Raw genomic sequence first — 20,184 nt, 5'->3', positions numbered from 1 at the left:
ATTGTGCTTTTTTTTATCCAACAAAATTATAGTTAACTTAGATAAGTTAATTGGTGTTTTATTATACCATTTGTTTCCGTTATGTAATGATTGAGTTAGACAACTAAAAAATATTTATAGCAAGACTTAAACTCAAAACCAACAAGTACAAACTAGCAATCCGAGGCATCGCCCGAGCCACACACTAGTTTTATTCCAAATCATGCTGAGTTTAATGATACAACTTTAAGTATAAAACTTTAATGATATAGCTTTAATGACAAACTTTGATCGCAACATCATCAAATCATGTCGAGTTGATCACCCTTTATGAAGCAGGACGTGAATGTGTATGGCTAAGATCAATGATCAGCAATATATGTAGGCGTCGTTTGAAGCGCACCTACATTAAGCATAGGGTGAATCTTGGCACTCTTAGGAAGTGGGAGTTTACATATGCGATTAGGCACAACGATTAGGGTCAAGGAAAGTAGGGAGCCGCCAACATGTTTTTAAGGAATTTGTAAACCGTTCACGGATCATAAAAGGCAACCACGATTAAGGGACAACGAAAGGCAACAACGATTGACTCGTGAAGGTTACACCCCATTCATAATCCATGAGACTACTAACTCCATATGGTTCGGAACCACGAAAAGAGGATTGGGGATGATGGTACAAAGTGAGTCATGGAGTCACATTCGCCCGTATTGGCCTCTACGGCTCTACCCGATTCTTATTGTGATCTCAAAGGCATACAAACAAAATATTCAATTCTCTCCAAACTATTATTAGGCTAAATTGGTTGAATATTAATGCACACATAATTCTAAAATATTGTGATTACTTGATTAAACAACAAGATTAAAAAGAAACCTAAACCGGTTGTCCAAATTATCTTATTAAGTGTAATATTCAATTATGTATTCCCTTTAACATGAAATATGGTGATCATAATAACAATAGAATAAACATCAATATTGGAAGCAATTTAACATGATAACGTTAGTCAAATCAAATGACAATAATCCTAGTCATGATACTAACAATAAAAATAATAATAATAAGAGTAATTAAGTGAATTAATTACACACTTTCTGCGTTTCCTTGAATTGCTACATCATGAATAAACTGTTAGTAAATTCAATAAAAATATAAATTAAATTAAATTAAAAGTAGAGTTGATTTGGTCCAAACCCTTAGTTAAATATACCTTTCACGTCTTGGTTTAAGGACGGAACCTCGGGTCAAGTATGGACTCCTTGGAGTGCTTAAAGGAAGTACATAGAAGAATAAGTAGGCTAGTAATTAGGCTAAAGAGGGAAAAGAAAAATATTTTTGGTGTAGGGAGAAAGAGAATGATTTTAATTTGGTCCCTCGAAACTGAGGAAATCAAGTTCGTATTTATAGAGAAAAAGAGTAGGGTGAAGCACAGAACCCTAGAAGTGAAGTGCTGCAAAGAAAAAACCCTGAAAAATCACCATGTCACGGTGCAAAATACCGTGACATGGTACACAGTGCTGTGACACGTCAACAAACACCGTGGCGTGGCATTTATGCCGTGACGCGGTAAATCCAATTTTTATGCGTTTTCAAAATTATGATAAGTTTTGATCTGTAACTTGGAATAAAGCATATAATATATCGTTAGAAAACGTATCAAGTCTACTTTCCAACCCAATTAGAATCAGGTCAAAATCTTTTTATAGATTATAAGATATGTTCGTTTTAGTGAAACTGTGAAAAGGTGTCGGTTTTAGGCCGAGTTTACTGTTTTGCTCATATCTTCTTCGTTTTAAATCAGAATTAGGTTTATGATATATCGTTGGAAAGTTTCTTGAAAGGCTATCGTTCAAAATAATAATTGGATCAAAATTATAGGGCCACGAAATCAGTTCAACTCGGCTTTGTGGTGTGTACAAGAAAAGAAGAAAATAAGTAATGGCTAGGGGAAATGGGCTAAGAATTGGGTTGGTATATTGAATGAAAATATGGATTTAAGCACTTCAAAGATTAAATACTGAACCCGATCAATAATAGTGGTGAAAGGTTGTTCATCATCGGATTTGGTTTTGGGGAGACATTTTTAGGTGTATACAATATCCAAGAAGAATGTGGGATGAAAGGAGTAACTGAAAATCCAATCATTATTTACGAAGAAAATACTGTATGCATCTCACAAGTAATCGAAGGATACATCAAAGGAGATATGACTATACACTTATCCAAAAATTGTTCTTTACACACGATTTGTAGGAGGAAGGGAAGATAAATGTCTAACAAATTCAATCATGTGAAAATCTTGCAGACTTGTTTATAAAGTCCTTTCCTTTGAAGAGATTTGAGCAATTAGTCCACAAGATTGAGATGCACCGTCTTCGTAAGCTATGTTAAAATCAGGGGGAGTATTATATGTGTTCGATGAAAAATATTGCCCTCTCTCTGCTGGATGTTGGCCCAGCCTGACAGCCTACTATAAGGATCCCGTATCCAGGGGCTCCGACCGCAATTATATGCACTACACTCTTTTTTCCTTCGATTAGATTTTTTTTTATCTGTTGGGTTTTTTTTGACAAATTTGTTAATGAGGCAGTACACCAATGCATATAACAAAATATTGTTGTACTCTTTTCCCTTAGCTATGGTTTTTATCCCAATGGATTTCACCTAGCAAGGTTTTAATGAGACAACTAATACCCCATTATTGAATGGACATTTAAGGGGGAGCGTTAAAAATTCAGTTAATATGGACATGTAATGTGAATGCCCATACATTTTCTTCTTTGTAATTAAGGCTTAGCCAACCTCCTTACCATCGCCTAAGGCCCAGTTCTTTTGAGCTTGCGGGTAGAGCGAAATAGGACAAAGCAGAGCAAAACAGATTTCAGCAGAGCAGAGTAGAGCAGGGCTAGGCTTCCAAACATTGCGGAGCAGAGTAGAGCAGTTTTCAGCAAAACAGAGCAGAGCACGCAGTTTTCAGCAAAACAGAGCAGAGTAGCTCTAAAGAACATGGCCTAATTTAGTAGCCTACAATGTAATAGTAAATTACCTTACTATAAATAGCCCATGCAAATTCATTTGTATGGTGTATACAAAAAATCACATAAGAGTAATAGCTCACAAGTAGTAATTCTATACATCTAATATAACTCTTATCTTCTTCTCTTAATTTCCTATTTATTTCATACTCCCTCCGTCCCTTTATTAAAGTACCTTATTCTTTTGTTGGCAAATCAAAATTAAAGTCAAATTTTTAGAATCTTTTCTTTTTTAGTAAGTGTTTTTTCTTTACCATTAACCTTATTTTCCTAATTTAATCCCAAAATATCCTCAAATTTTACTGATTTTTTATGCCAAATATTTTTTGCATTTAATGCATTGTAAATAATAGCATCAAATTGGTCCTTTTTTTTTTTTCTTCCATGCATTGATGTATTCTCTTTTTTCTTTTTCTCACTAATTATTTAATGCATTTAATGTAATTTAAACTTTCAATCACATGGTTTAATGAATATACAATTACCATAATTCCCGTGAAAAATGAGGGTCTGTTCTCATTGACTGAACTCAGCTGAACTGAATTGAATTGAAATGAATATTTTATAAGAGAAGGAAATTAGGAGCTGAATTGAACTGAACTGAACTGAACTGAATTGAACTGAATTTCAACTTATGAGAACAAGCCCTAAGAAAAGATACTTTAAAAAAGGAATAGAGGGAGTAATAATTTTAATAAAAATTCTATATTTGCATTTAACTTTTAAATTCAAGTATTATCTATCAATCTATCTATCTATTATATCCCTACCTTATAAAAAGTAGAAAATAACTCTTAGGAATAGTGTGCTACCAATTATACCCTCAAAAATGTGTATCAAATTATGTGCAAAATGTGTATTTACTTTTATACTCTTATTAATATGTTTACTATCATTAATATATTTAATGCCTTTTTTCTTTATTCATATATCATCAATTAATTCAGTTTTTTTTAAACAAAAAACATGTAATGTTTTTTTTTTTAATAAAAAAATTCTAATGTTTTACACTTCATATGATATTATTATTATTCAAAAAGAAAAAAAAATTGTATATACAAAGAGACGGTTTATAACCAAGATACTGTATATTTTTACTCATTTGTAATTGCTCTTCTTATTTAATATCTTGTTGTACTTTAATTACAACTATCGTTAAGGTTTATTAGCTTTTGAATTGTACATATAAAAAACATAATAGAATTTGAATGAGATTCATATTAAATAGTACAGTGATATTAGAGCAGACGATGTTATCAAGAGGTATAAAGAACTTAAAATTTCTAAAATCAAGGGAAATCAATCGATGACAGGAAAAAAAATAGCTGGTATTAATTTTTGAGAGAATTTAAGATAGAGGAAAAATTATATATTATTAAGTTTTTAGCTGCAACATTTTACAACTATTACTCCATAGTCCATATGACCACAGGTTCACAGCTCACACAAAAACCATTTGAAAAAAACACGCTAAAAATATTACACTGAGGGCATGTTCATATTTACTAAACTGAGCTGAACTGAACTGATTGGAGCTGAACTGAACTGAACTGATTGGAGCTGAACTAAACTGAACTGAATTGAGCTGAAATGAATTTTTTATGAGAGAAGGAAATTAGGAGCTGAACTGAACTAAACTGATTGGAGCTGAACTGAACTGAAATTAAGTAAATGTGAACAGACCCTAAGTATTATTGAAACATGCACATCAATTAAGCTAAGAGTTCTAAACTAACACTCGACGCTTAAAATATGAAGGGATGCAAATCAATTAAATATTATTTAATAATAATTTTGAAATAACACTATCAAACATTTAGGATTTTAAAAAATAATTGTCTTAAAATATTTTTTGTGGCTTTCTTATACTATTCTACAAATATACCACATATACATATAAACTAGATAGTGTACGTATTAAAATAACCAGGTCTACCACCTAAACCATTGGGATAAATAGATGTCAATACAAATTCTCCGCAAGAGCTAGCCCCTCCGCGCGCATCGCGCGCGTAGGATACCCTAGTTAAGTGAAAAGGGGTTTTGGGTGATAAATTTCACTTTCCCAATATACTCCTCTCAATGTTGTCTTTTTTTTTATTAAAAAAAAACTACAATTTAAAACCTACCATCTAAACAAAAAAACTACCACATGAAAAAAATTAAAAAAAACCTTTCATCTGAAAAGAAAAAACAAAGAATCGAGCCTGATATACTCACACACGAATTTTCGTGTGTCGCTTAGCTTGTCTATTATAAAGATCCTCCTCATTTATTTACTAGACCGACAATTAGTCTAAGGTGCACCCTTGTGCACCTTAGATAGGTGCAACAACGTAAAAAAAAATCAACACTACGCTCTACAAAATGAACATTTAGTAAAAAAATATGAACGTGAAAAAAAAATGAACATTTAATAATAAAAAATGAATATTTAATACTTATAATGCATATGATTCATAATCATATTATTTACATTACTTCAAATTTTGATGTTCATAAATAAATGCATTATATTCATAATAATATTTTATATGTTCATATATAATTTCAAATATTCATAATGTAAATATGTAGTGTTGTTAATGAAATATTAATTAAATATGCTTATGCATATGTTGTCTTTTTTAAATGTCTATGTTCATATTTTTTTTCACATTATATGTTCACCTTTTAAATGTTCACTTTAAGAAAACCAAGGCTTACGTTCATATTTTGAAATGTTATGTTTACTTTCTGAAATGCATAACTTCATATTTTTTATGCCTATGTTAACTTTTTGAAAAGTTAATGTTCACATTTAAGAAAACCTATGCATATGTTCATATTTTGCATGATTATGTTCACTGATAAAAAAAATGCAGAAAATCAGATAAAATTCAATTCATTAGAATTAAGAAAATTCTCCGTTAACATTTAGTTGCAGCTTTGGAATATTTTATGTCTCTCAAATTAAATAATACCCCAGTTGCAACTAAATGTTGAAGGAGGTAGTATAACCTAATCAATCGAAGTTAATCACAAAGTCACCATATAAGAAATCGAAAATCACACATTTTTATGCCTATGTTCACTTTCTGAAAAGCTAATATTCATACTTTTTTATGCCTATGTTCACTTTCTGAAAAGCTAATTTCATATTATGCTGTTGTTACACCTATTTCTAGGTGCATGAGTGTGCAACTAAGAATATGCGCTAGACCGATTTGAACCATTTATAATTGGGGCGGGTCAGAGCTTTTAATTGGGCTCCAACCCATTGACTTGTCCTAATTGTCAATATTTTTTTTGACGGGAAAAAAAAACGGAGGATAAACGAAGCCTACCTCTCCTCTCCTGCTCTTCTCTCTGTTTCAGTTCTCCATTGAAGCGTTTGAGGCGCCTTCTAATACTTGTATCCCCCATTGATTGAAGCAGCTTCTGCTGTAAGTTGTTGTTTCTTTTTGTGATCATCATATCAATTTCACAATCTAAGGTTTATTTTTAATTTAATTTAATTGTTGTATTTATTGTCAATTTTGTGAGATATATTGTTTTATTCAAGAATTTGTTGATTTACCTTAAACTTAGCTTGATAATTTAAATCAATAATTTTTCATTAAACTGTTATTTACGAATCAAATTTGTTTAAATTAGTGAAAGTAAGTTTTAATCGCTTTAAAAATCTGTAAATTATTGGCTAAAATATGTTTTCAATCAATAACATTCAATTTAGGCCCCATTTACTTCACATAATTTTGACTGATTTCACTGCTTTTCTTCTTGGGGTTGTTGTAAATAAAGGAGTAGTCTATTACAAATAGTATAAAATATTAAGCAAGATCGAAAAATTGATCTCACAAAAATAGGAAGAGTACGGTGTGTCGTGAAGCAAATTCACTGACTTGAAAACGAAATTCCGACGCAACCGGGGTGCTCAATTGTATTCATCGGCACGTTCCCTAAGGTTAACACACCACTTCTACTCAAATGCACTTTTGGGTGGAAGGTTGGAGCCAAGTAACTTATGCCCAATATAGAGTATGTGTTTAGCTTGTGTTTGATATGTATTTGTTTTTAAGTGTATGTAACACAATAAAGAGTTCTTCTATTTATAGAAAAACATAGAGGAAGAATCCCATCAAACGTCAAGGGAGATGAATAATCAAATTGATGGTGGTAATTAATCTCCTTTAACATTCTCATAAAAGGGGAAGGTTATAAGAGTTACACAAGAACATAACGTTGGTGATTTATCACCTTAAACTTCCACTTGAATGAGGTGTTATATGTGAGAATTATTCAAGAAATTAAGAATGGGAAGTAACATCTTGAATTCCCTTTCTTTATTCCAACAGGGGTTACCAATTTTACTGATCAAAACTCATTATACTAATTCTTATTGCTTAAAGGAAAAACTCAATATTTTCACTTCTAATACTCTTATCAAACGCCCAGGGGGCGCTCATTAACTTTTGCCAATTTTAAATTCACAAACAGAAGTTAAAATAAGTTATGTAAATAGTGCACAAATTCAAAACTTGTCAATCAAAAAGAATTAGAGGAAGTATATATTGATATTAATTGAACAATGTAATTGTTGTCCTTCCTTGCATATGACATGACTCTTCTAACACCCAACTCACACAATACAACCTTTTACCAACCCAAAAAAAATAAAATAAAGTTCATTACAATTTTAGGAAAAGCCCAAAGATCTAAGAAGCAAAGCAGAAGAAGCCACAATGAGAGCAGAGAACAAAGTGGGAATGAAAACATCCAACGTAGACCTCTTCAACATGTGGGCAGGCAAGCATACTCTTTCACCTGGCATGTCTAGTGGGATCCTCACGTATCCATCGCCGCCACACGACGGCATGTAGGGCGAGGAACGCGTTATTGCCGCCATGAAGGCTAGCTCCGGGGAGAATGATGCCACCACTACCGTTAAAATCAACATTGTTGTCCATATTCCAGCGTAATAGAGTGTTGGCCGTAGTGTTGCAAGTTGGCGATATGCTGATATGAAGACTAAGGCTAGAGACATTGTTTGATATATAGGTACTAATATATATTATTGTGGAGACTAGTGTAAATGTAGAAGTGTTAAAAATCGATCGATGTACGTTTGGTGACCTACAAGGAAAATAAATATTTAGTTATTTAGTCTCGAGGGTGAGGGTAAAAATATAATAGATCGAGGTAAACCCTTTCGATGACTAAGTTAGTTAAAATCTAATTGTGAATAAGGGAGAACTATTAAACTATGAGTGATTGAGTGAATGTGTTAGTTGGCTATGTAGGACAGTAGGACATACATACTTCATGTCAATTTCCATATATGTGTGGTACATTACTAGAATACTAGTGACATACAATGTAGTATCAATGTGAATGACTAGCGTGTAGAAGTTCATATCTATGTCATAACCTTGGTTTCTCAATAGCTGCATCATTCAATCTTTTTACACCTTTTAATACTAACTTAAATAATGTTTATAGACCAATAAAACAATAACATTTAGTAAAAATAATTTCACTTCAACAAAAATCGTTTAATTAAAAAATATGTGCCTCTTTCTCTTTACTGATAAAAAAAAAATGTACCTCCATTTAGAAATAATGCATTTTTGTTTGACTTTTACATTAGCCAAAACAAAATTTTGATTATCAATTATTGAACACAAAGTCTTATATGTGGCTGGCCACACCGTGTGGCAGGGGTTACTTTATTAGTGTAATAGGGGTTACTTGATCAGTGTTAAAGGGGTTACTTCGTCAGTGCTATAGGGTTACTCAGTTAGTGTTATAGGGGTTACTCAATTAGTATTACAGGGGTTACTTGGTCATTTTTATATGGGTTACTTTGTTAGTTTATAAGTGGTCACACGGTGTGGCTAGCCATACACAAGACGGGCTGATTATTGAAAATAAGAAGGTCGATATTTTGTTAATAATAAACACTGAGATATAAACAAGTATGCCCGTACAATTCTTCTCATTAATTTTACAATGAAACTTACAATAATTCAAGTTGATCACAAAATAACAAAATACAAAACTTAGCATTTAGTAAGTATAATTGTATGCAATACACCCGTTACATACATGATCTTGCCAATGATAAATAAGCTAATAATCATAATCATATTATGATTTTGTAGGATCAAGAAATCCACTGTTTAGGAGTCTTTCCACATATTTTCCTAATATATCAACTTCTAAATTAACTTTTTGACCAACTTTTTTTAGTGGTATCACCACATTTTGTTGAGTGTAGGCAACTAACATGATGTTAAAGCATGCTTCTTTGTCTAACACATCCACCACTGTTAAACTTGTGCCATCGATTGCAATGAACCCTTTTGGTACAATGTACCTAAGTATCTCTGGACTTGTTTTTATCTTCACCCATAAAGAATCACCTTCTTGATCAAGTGATACAATTTCTCCTATCCCATCAACATGCCCCTAAATTAAATTGAAAAATTGGAGTTAATACAATATATTTATTAATAAATTGAAATTTGGAAGCAAATCACACAATTATGTTTACCAAATCATATATTGTCTAGGCAAGTACCAGTTCGAATTATATATTCATAACCCTTATTTCGTACAACCCTTATTTCGTACAGGCTATGTAGTATGAAAATGACTCGAGTTTTAATAACAAAATATTTCAATTCAAAATTGGGAGAACTCAGCTTAAGTCCTATTGAATTCTAAACTTTTATACCGTATTTCATTGAGGTTATTGGGAAACGCAATAGCCTCAAATCCCAAAAAGAATCCTGCCTCATCATAATTCCTCCGTTCATCAAATAATACTAAATTATAAAGAGTTTTGCGCTTCTCAACATATAATTTTGACTATTACGAAATAATATGCTTAATCTATCTGATCCTCAATATGTAAATATTATAAATACTTGATATCTTAAAAGCAAAATATCGAGACAAATTTGACAGAAATCGCATGTGACTATTTTTCCTTCACGTATAAAATCAATAAATAATTAAAGAGAATTTGTGAATAGTATAAAAGTCAATATAGTGCGATATTTGTACAATGAAAGAAGTTGCTTAGACAGCAAGGATAAAAATAAAAGCTTTTATTGAAGAAAAACTAACCTGAACAAAATGACCACCCAACCTTGTAGAAGGCAGAAGGGCTCGTTCCAAATTAACAATCGACCCCGGTTCGAGGTCCATCAACGTCGTCTTCCTAAGCGTCTCAGGCGCTAACCCAAGCGTAAATTCTGAAGCATTAGTATCAAATTCAGTCACAGTTAGACATGTACCATTAACTGCAATACTGTCACCAAGATTAACATCTTGTAGGACAATGTCTCCTTTAACTTTAAGGTGAAATCCACCATCTTCATCATAACCCATATGCTTAACATGGCCAAGCTCTTCAACAATGCCTGTGAACATGGAGTTTATTTGATTCCTTACGTATCGAAATCGTAAGAATTGAGATTTTTGGGTGGTGTTAAAGAGTTTAGAGACTGAGGTTTTGAGATTTGGGTTGAATTTGATGTGCCCATTTGAAGGGTTGTGGTTTTGTTGTTGTTGAGAGAGTTTTGGAGATAATAACAATGAAAGAGATGTTGTGATTGCCATATTTGGTTAAGTTAATGCTACAAATTTTAACCTTAGATTGGTTTAGAGAAGTACGTTGGAATGTATTGTTGTAGACTAAGAAAGTTGAATTTTATGTTAATCGATCTTCTTTGTGAGAAGAGTGGCATGATTTATCGCGCTCTCAATAAACAACCGTAAAAGCATGTTTCATGCGTCGTCCGTATTTCCGCATGTTCGGGCACTCTTTTGTGATGTATAGTCTTTCGTCACCAACTATATATGGGGCGATTTTGACAGAAAACATTAGTGAAGACTGAAGGGGCCCAATTCACATAAGTTAAGTATCAAAATCCTAAAAGAGTAAACCCCATAGTTGTCACAAGGGCCCACAATTATTATGGTTATCACTTTTTTTATTAACTAGAATAGCTCACATTCGACGTACGGATGATAAAATAAAAAGAATTTATAATTGTGTACATTTTCAAGTCATATTATCACTCAAAAAGTCATATTATCACTCAAAATATATAAACTACCTCCGTTACATATTACTCGTAACAAATATTAAAAATGAACGTTATATTACTCGCAACAATTTTTTTCCTTTTATAGTAAGATTTTTTTGTGTGATTTTACAAAATTTCCCTTATTTTTTTAGGAAATTTTGACTTTTGCTATCTCACAAACACCTTAATTTCAATTTTGCTACCTATCAAAACTTTTAATTTATTTTGCTACCTAACACTTGCCCTTTTTAAAAATTTTGCTACCACTGAACGGAATCCGTTAAGTAGGTCCATAACGACACGTGTCGTGTTATTATTGGCCCAAAAAATTAAAAAAAATATAAAAAATAAATAAAAAATAAATAAAGAAATAAAAAGAAAAAACCTAAACTACCCAGCCATCACCCCCTTCCCCCCAACTCACCGCACCCCTCCCCGAAAAATAATATTGGTGGTTTTTGTGGGCGAGGCGGTTGCGGGAAAGGGAGGGGAAGGGTTTCGGTGGGTAGGGGTGGTGGTGCGACGCGGCTGGTGGTTTCGGGGAGGGGTGCGGTGAGTTGGGGGGAAGGGGATGGTGGTGCGGGGGTGGTGGCTGGGTAGTTTAGGTTTTTCCTTTTTTTTTAATTTATATTTTTTAATTTTATTTTTATTTTTTTGGGCCAATAATAACACGACACGTGTCGTTATGGACCCACTTAACGGATTCCTTAACGGATTCCGTTAAGTGGTAGCAAAATTTAAAAAAGGGCAAGTGTTAGGTAGCAAAATAAAATAAAAGTTTTGATAGGTAGCAAAATTGAAATTGAGGTGTTTGTGAGGTAGCAAAAGTCAAAATTTCCTTTTTTTTTTTTAAAAAAAAATCACCTAATTACACTACTGTTATCTTATTAACTTAAACACTAACATTGACTAACTTAACCATTTTCACCAAAATCATTCCCCTTCCATCAATATTCATCATTACCTTCATTGGCAACCACCACCACCAATACCACCGATCTCCACTCTATCTTCATCTACCCAGAAATTCGACCGCAACTTTCTATGGAGGTTGCTACCTTCGCCAGATATCACAACCACCGTCCCCTTGATTGTCGCCGCCTCCGTTTTCTCTTTCTTTCGAATCTTGTTGTTTCGTCATTGCCATGGAAGCTCAAATTTTAAGGTTTTATGGACAAATTTAACCATAAAAACTCTAGATCTAGAATTTTGATGGTTAAATTTGACAACTTAATTGTTGATAGAGAAGGGTTTTAGGGTTCGTTGTTTGTGGATTCGCTGGGTTTTTGTGCGTCGGTTCATGGTTGGTTGTGTGTTCGTGGGTTCGTGGTTTTTGTGGGTTCGTGGTTGGTTGGTTGTGGGTTCATGGGTTTTGTGGGTTGATTGTGGGTTCGTGGTTCATTGTGAGTTCGCTTAGTTTTTCTGGCGGTTCATGTGCTTGATGGGTTCACTGGGTGGTTCGTGTGGTGCTGGGTGGTTTGTGATAGGTGATGGTGTTGGTGTTGGTCCGTGGTTCAGGTCTCAATGTTTAATTTCATGGTGCTAGTTGGTGGTGCTTAGCTTGGTGGTTTGGCTGTGGGTTTGATTGTGAATGGTTCGTGTGGTGGGTGGTTCAATTGTGGGTTTGATTGTGGTGTTGCTGCATGGTGGTACGGTGTTGGGTGGTGGTGCGGCTAGGTGGTGGTGGTGGTATCGTGGTGCTGGGTGGTGGTGTTATTTTAGTTAAATTATTTTTTAATTTTGGGTTTTTCTAAGATATGCCCCTAAAGTAGTCGAGTTTCTAAGGTGTACTCATGCTATTTCAAATTTCTAAGTTATGCCCCTCGACTCACTACTATTAATGAATGGTACCCCTCCTTGGGAGTAGGGTGATCACGGATCGGATATCCGATCCGAAATTGGATTTCGGATCAGATATCCGAATCCGAAAATTCCTAAATCCAATATCCGTATCCGATCCGAAATTTTCGGATATCCGAGATCCGGATATCCGAAAGTTTTCGGATCGGATAGTTCGGATATCAAATACCCAATCATTTTTTAAAAGGTAATAACAATGAACAAGATTAATTGAGAGTTGAGACCAAGAAAATACAGTAGGAATAATAATAAAAATAAATTAACAATAAGTCAATGTTACATTATCATTAAACATTCAAACCAAGATTAAAACGACAGTTCTTAAGCCGATTAGAACGGCCAACTGCTCATCAAATTATTTACAAATTCAACCAAAAAGCAATCCCAACTTTTAAGTAAAATCAAAACACAACAAAATTACTACCAGCAATAATAAATTAACAATGATACACTAAAATCTCTAAAGTAGATTAATTGGAAAAAAAAAAAAAAAAAAAACTACTACTCAAAAAGTTCGAGAAATGTAAACTGATTGAAGCCCCGCTCGTAATTTGCTATGAGGAGGAGAGAGGGAAGCTGCCGTGAGGAGATCTGAGAGGAGAGAGACGATTGTCAGTGAGGAGGGAAGCCGCCGTGAGGAGATCTGACAGAAGGACTACCCGTGAGTATGAGCTCTGAAATGAGGAGAGAGAGTTAGAGAGATATGGGAAGGAACAAGGAAGAGTGAAAGAAAGTGGCTGAGTGAGAGTGAATTGTTTTGTTTATATTTTAGGGTTTGGGTGGGTATTGGGCCTTTTGGGCTGTTGGGCATTAGGTATGTGTTACGAAGTAATTAATAAAGCAGTTGTATATTTCGGATTTCGGATCGGATATCGGATATCCGACTTTTTTTCGGATATTCGGATATCCGAAATCAGAAATTCCGATATCCGATATCCGATCCGATATCCGAAATTTACGGATCGGATATCCGATCCGAAAATTATTTCGGATCGGTTACCCTAAATTTTCGGATCGGATGCGGATCGGATTATCGGATTTTCGGTTTATCAGATAGTTTTGCTCAGCCCTACAGTTGGGACTTCCACGTCACCTAAAGTTAACTATAAACTTAATAAAAAGATGATAAAAGGTAAGGAAATGATCCGAGAAAGGAATCGTAACCACAACAACCCTAATAACGAAAACTGAAGCCACGAAATCACACTCTTAATTAGCTTTTAAACAACTAATAAGGGTACATTTTAGTATTGATAAGAAGTTTAAGGGCACGACTTAGAAACTTGAAAAAGCATGTGTACACCTTAGAAACTTAACTACCTTAGGGGTATAGCTTAGAAAAACCCTTTAATTTTTTATTGGGTTGGATTAATACTAAGTACATCCTCTTATTTTTTGATAATCTCACTCAAGATATCTTGCCTAGAAGTCCGCAATCCTCCCTTTTGTTGCAAGTAATACGTAACGGAAGGAGTATGTGAAATCTTTGTATTAACATAAACCAAACTGCAAAATTAAAGTAATTCATGTGTACAACAAAATTTAATAGACTTTGTAATTAGATGGAGTAATCACATATATACATGATTAATATTTTTTTCCCTTAAATTTAGCTATATGTACCTTAAGACAAAGTACGATATAAAATTACTTTGCCGTTAATATTTAACTTTTCAGAAAAAAAAATGAAAGAGAAAAATAAAGTTAGGCAGGAAAAAATTGAAAGAGAAGCTGACACGTGTACAACTTGAGAAAAGGGATGAGCGATATGCGCAAAAATTGATGTGACGCGCCAAACATCGTTGCGTGGTGCCATTCTGCCATGTGGCATGCCAAATCTGGCGCATCACGTCAAGTCTGTCCACGTTGCGCCATTCTTTTTTATTTCATTCTAGGTTTCCCCTAAAATCTATCCTTTTTTACGACTTCAGCTCTCAAATACCGTAACCTTTATTTCGAGGGTTATGGACACCGATTTCTACTCATTATCTCTATAATACTCTTATTTCTTAATTTTCCGTTTGACTATATATTCTTTCACAATTCCTCCTCCAAGTACTCCTAGACATCGATATTTCACTTGAAACTCTATCGGCGGTCCACAACGTGAAATGTTAATCATAAACACTGGGGGTTTCAATCAAACTCAATTTGATTTTATTTAATTTAATTTATTTTGATTTTTATTTCATTGAAGTTTACAAACAGGTTTTTCATGATATAGTTGAAAAAGACCACAATTGACGTAAGTAGATTTAATTATTATTTTAGTTTTATTACTTCTACAATCTTTATTCCATCTAGCATCATATTTAGAATTTTTATTTTTAATTATTAGTGTATCATTTTTAGGAGTTATATTAATCTTATTAGTATCATGCCGAGGATTGTATTAAAAATTATTGAGTATCATGTTTAGGATGATTTAATTTGTTCCTTTAATAATTATCTAGTTGCTTCCTATATTTATACATGCTTATTTAATCTATTTGATCTATTCTACTTGTTTTGATCATCCATATTGCATGTTTTAATCAAGACCTATAATTGAATATCACGTCCAATTATATAATTTGGACAACTGATTTAGAATAATTAAATTTATGTATGCATTAAATATTCAACAAAATTAGATTAATTAGTTTAATTTGGAGCGAATTGAATCATTTTTGTATGTCTTTTGAGTTGATATTAATACATGTCGCTATAAGTATTATGTAGAAGCCAATACATGAGTACTTATTTAATTTATCAAGGTAACCTCATGTGATCTTTTTATTGGTGTAACCCACATTTCATCAGGTAATCCCATTTAATCATTATCGAAACTAACCCCACTACTTAATTAATTGTATTGTCTTGCTTGTAAAGTAGTCATGCCTCATGCTATCAATCTATAGCTATATATTGAAATTGTCAAGTACATAACTTAAATATAGTAAAAAACTAATGTTCTATTTTTGCACCAAAATAAAAGATTGATATATTTGCATAAACACTGTGCTAATAAAAAATAATGGACAAATTTAAAGGGTAACATTACTAACATAGTAACATATACATTCAAATCATTACAGAGATTGAAGGGGATACATGACTACATGGTGCATGCATGAAGCATGATAAAACAATACAATTTCTATCAAGTTGTAACAATCATTTCATATCTCATAAATAAGTTAAAAAAAAAAAGTTGAAAATAAAAGGAGGATTAATGATCAGTAAAACAGTAATCATGAATTTGGCCAGCATCAATGAGCTACTAAGTTGTTTTCTAAAAAAACAGAACAGCTTGTAGCTCCCTCTCCCCTTTTCTCCCTTGTATATTTGAAGGAACAAAATTGAAAAGATATATATTGGCCACAATTTCAATTTCGGGGTTTCAAAAAATAGTCGTTGAAGTCTTTTGAGATCCGCAAATTTGAAGAGAAGAGGACAATATATACGACTATTAATTTCAAATGGAGGGACTATTTATTCATCTCAACATAAACGTCTCGTTTGTAAGAAAGTAGTTTTTCAAATCGAAACACTTTTTAGGTTATTTGAAAAACCGTTTGAGACGTTTATATTGTAACAAAGACATTAGTAAATACCTTACTAATTAGTGATGTTGAGCAGCTGGACCTCCAGGTGCAACTCTGTCTCTTTGATCCTCTACCATGGATCTTCTACGAAAATATTCGAGCTTAGACTCATCGTAACCAAGTTCCTTAAACACACGGTAGATGTCAATCGTGTCTAGTTTCGTAGGCAAATAATCACGATAAACACGAGCATTAGAACTCGTTATCATCGATCCTAGAACAAACACTAGCAAAAGAACAATGATGCATACAACTCTTTGCTTAGCCATCGTCGATCTTAACTCGAATAAGCTAAACACAAATTATAGTAACTAATTAATTAAATTATGTTAATTAATCAATAGATGGAAGACAAGAATCAATTATATACACTTATGTTTTAGCATGGTATGTAAACATTATATATACACACACACATAAACTAAATCCGATCGTGTAGCACGAAGATACGACGATTATTATACATTATGTTTAGTGCAAATAATTAGTGATAATTTTTATAATATAAGATGCAAATTGCTGCGTAGATTTGAGTACTTTTGACATTATATAAAGCTAAACAGACTAGATATTAACATATATGATGATATAATATAAGGTTTGACATGTATAATTCTATAAATAACAAGGATTAGGATTAGATTAGACGGTCAAATGAGTTGTCATTTTCGTCATACTTTCTATAGTTGAGCATAAACGTAATCAATGATGAAGGGGACCATTAATCCATTAATTAATGATTGAATTAGCCCTTAATTAAGATATGACTCGATACTTAGTAAAAATGCTGCAGCAACACGGAGAGAATTAAGTGGTCCAAAATCAAAGGTCCATTAATTGACAACTTAAGTGCAAGTGCAACCTTTTTCTTTTTAATTACCAACTAATTAAGAATATTTACTTCTTTTGCTTTGCCGACTAATTTTGTTTGAAGCATATATAAGTAGGATCACATATCTAACTAATCTAACCAACCTTTGTTTCCATTTAACAATAGGGTAAAAGCATATCAACTTTTGGAAAATATATCTTAAACCTGTTGGAACCCGTTCATCTAACTTGTTGGGTCGCAAACTCAGTTTACTTCATATTAGAATGACACTGTTCGTTTTGAACCTAATTCGCATGCACAAACTTGATTTACGATAAACTCTCAAAATGTGTCATATTAATGGAGAAAGGTGGAAAATTAGAGCATGTTTTGTATGGACATTTTTTTTTTCTGTTGAAAACAAATTCAATTAAGCCATTATCGTTACCGAGTGTTTGTTTACAAAGTTTAGGTAACAATTCCAATGTTATATTAGATACCCCCTTACATGCAACTCTTTATAACTATTTCCATTGATACCCCAACAAAACGTACATTATTGTACATACCTTAAATAAAGTTGTGTAGGAGAAACTAGAAGTTGATATATCAAACACATAATAAAATTGAGTAGTGTGACATTACACATGTTGTCAAGAACTTATATGTACATGTGAATAGAGTTTGGACATGGGTCATACCTACAGTCACGTTTCGTGAAGAGCTAGCTATTAGTCTGGCACAACAAGACATGGTGCGCCCGTTCACGAACCATAGTGGCGAAGGAAAGCTTGTGGCGAACTCTTTTGCAAAAGACAAAGAGTAAGAGAGCTCAATGGCATAACACATAAAACACATTGTTGAAAATTCCAACCCGGCCCCTAGGTACCCTTAGCTCTCTAGGCTCTTGCAATCTAGGTTATGCTTTACAATAACCCTACTCACTTATTTTATAACACTTTGAATATAAAGTTGAATCTATAAAGAATTTTGAAGGAAAAAAAAAGTAAAGAGGATAGGATAAATATGCAAGTAGGTCAAGGTGTCTTATGGCTTCTAATTAGCTATTCCTAACCTATTACATACTCTACTAATTGTTAATTAATTAAGTTGTAGACCAATATATAATTACGTAGTTGCTAAGACGGCGATGGATGCGCACAAACAGTTCATATATGAATGTCAGCAGCTCCAACTGAGATGTCAGTACAAAATTTAATTTCCAAAGCCATAACCATCCATTTTTTTAACATGCTTTTACATATTATTTTAAGAGATTTTGCTAATTGTGTCGTTAAGCTGACATGCGTACATATCAACTAGAATCATGATCTAGTGGTGTATGATTTCATACGGCCGCACATGTTTGTTTAATTGAGTTGGGCTAAATGGCTGACTGTTAGGGCCTGTTCACATTTATTTAATTTCAATTCAGTTCAGTTCAGCTCTAATCAGTTCAGTTCAGTTTAGTTCCGTTCAATTCAATTCAGCTCCAATCAGTTCAGTTCACCTCCTAATTTCTTTCACTCATAAAATATTCATTTCAACTCCAATCAGTTCAGTTAGTTCAGTTCAGCTCAGCTCAGTAAATATGAACAGGCTCTTAGTGTAGATATGCACTGAATCTTTCAATTTAAATTGACGATATAGAGTTATATTGCTAAGGGCTTTAGTGTGTTTTATACTTATTATTAGATCGATGACTCTTAAGAAGATTCAAAAAAAAGGGAGAGATATTGGTAGCAACTAGCTATTCCACTATTCCATCTAAGAGTACATGAAAATTAAGAATCTATAAGTTTAGGTTGCCAAAACTTTGAAAAAATAGCTTATGTATTGGTGCTATAGAGCTAGTGAATTGAGTCATAAAAGCAATGTGCTTGTGGGTGTGACACATGTCTAGTCGCTTAGAACTTATAATTAGTTTTATAAGGGAAAAAAAAAATCCAGAGATGTTGGATAAGAGATAATTATACATATACAGTCAAATGCTCTTATAATTGGAGGGGATGATGATGCGACAAAGAAGAAAGACTAATAGCCTCGAAAAAGAAAGATTTTCTCTTACTCATGCCCTAAGATATGTAATTTCAACTGAATTCCTTTTATTGTATTTATTGTTTATTTGTTGTGATGTAAATGGACTAAAATGAATATATGTAAGATTTTCTCCAAAAATAATAAAAAATGAAATATATGTTAGACATAAACAAAAGCTGATCATCTAAGAAATGTATAACAACAAAACCAAATTAACCAACGTATATGTGGAGGGAAATTCTTGAGGGAAGTTGTCAATGAAAAACTTTACGAATATTATTTTCTTTGACCAATAATGCCCTTTATATTTAATTTTCAATTTAATTAACCAGTTTTGGGAGCTCTGAATCCTTATTTTTTTTAAAATAATGTAAAAAGGAAATAATGTTCTAATAGCCTTGCGTTAGTACTTTGTATTATGAATTATGATACCTGATACAAAGTACCATGAAGATCTTCAAAATAAATAACACTCTAGCTTATACTCGTCGAACCAATCGAGCGCCACATTGACTCGCCGATAGTGAATGTAGAACTAAACAAACTAGCCGAGGAAGAGCACAAACTTCTTGTACAGCCACTTCAGTCTATGAAAGTGACGACTTGACAAACTAGCTGAGGAGAGCACAAACTTTTTGTACCCCCACTTCAATCCTTCAAAGTTGTTTTAAAGCACTAACCATATTAGCCATCAAAATATCACTGCAAACTTCTATACAAATCCATCCGAATAGCCTAAAGAATTAAAGATATTAATCTACTAAATTTAATTGTCATGCTCTCCTGAATAA

The 20,184-nt window shown here is 33.0% G+C and overlaps 2 protein-coding genes across 2 annotated transcripts; both read right to left on the bottom strand.

Annotated features, from left to right (window-relative positions):
* Positions 1 to 7,695: 7,695 nt before the first annotated feature.
* Positions 7,696 to 8,043, bottom strand: LOC145604218 (uncharacterized). The gene has a single exon (XM_081660155.1). The coding sequence runs from the start codon at positions 8,041 to 8,043 to the stop codon at positions 7,696 to 7,698; it is 348 nt and encodes a 115-aa protein (XP_081516281.1).
* Positions 8,044 to 9,091: 1,048 nt separating this feature from the next.
* On the bottom strand, positions 9,092 to 10,625 carry LOC145606020 (riboflavin synthase-like). Its single transcript, XM_081662083.1, has 2 exons — positions 10,131 to 10,625; positions 9,092 to 9,467 (listed from the first exon to the last, which is right to left on the bottom strand). The coding sequence occupies exons 1-2, from the start codon at positions 10,623 to 10,625 to the stop codon at positions 9,147 to 9,149; spliced, it is 816 nt and encodes a 271-aa protein (XP_081518209.1). The 3' UTR covers positions 9,092 to 9,146.
* Positions 10,626 to 20,184: the final 9,559 nt, after the last annotated feature.

Source organism: Chenopodium album, chromosome 22 (assembly GCF_948465745.1).
Source record: "Chenopodium album chromosome 22, dcCheAlbu1.1, whole genome shotgun sequence".
NCBI lineage: Eukaryota > Viridiplantae > Streptophyta > Magnoliopsida > Caryophyllales > Amaranthaceae > Chenopodium > Chenopodium album.
The sequence above is the reverse complement of the archived record's forward strand: the minus strand, read 5'-3'. Positions and strand labels throughout refer to the sequence as shown.

Excerpts from the sequence above, each read along its gene's own strand:
- LOC145604218 (XM_081660155.1), bottom strand. The coding sequence starts at position 8,043 with ATGTCTCTAGCCTTAGTCTTCATATCAGCATATCGCCAACTTGCAACA.
- LOC145606020 (XM_081662083.1), bottom strand. The coding sequence starts at position 10,625 with ATGGCAATCACAACATCTCTTTCATTGTTATTATCTCCAAAACTCTCT. Across the intron at positions 9,468-10,130 it reads TGGGTGGTCATTTTGTTCAG|GGGCATGTTGATGGGATAGG; the intron begins GTTAGTTTTTCT and ends AATTTAATTTAG.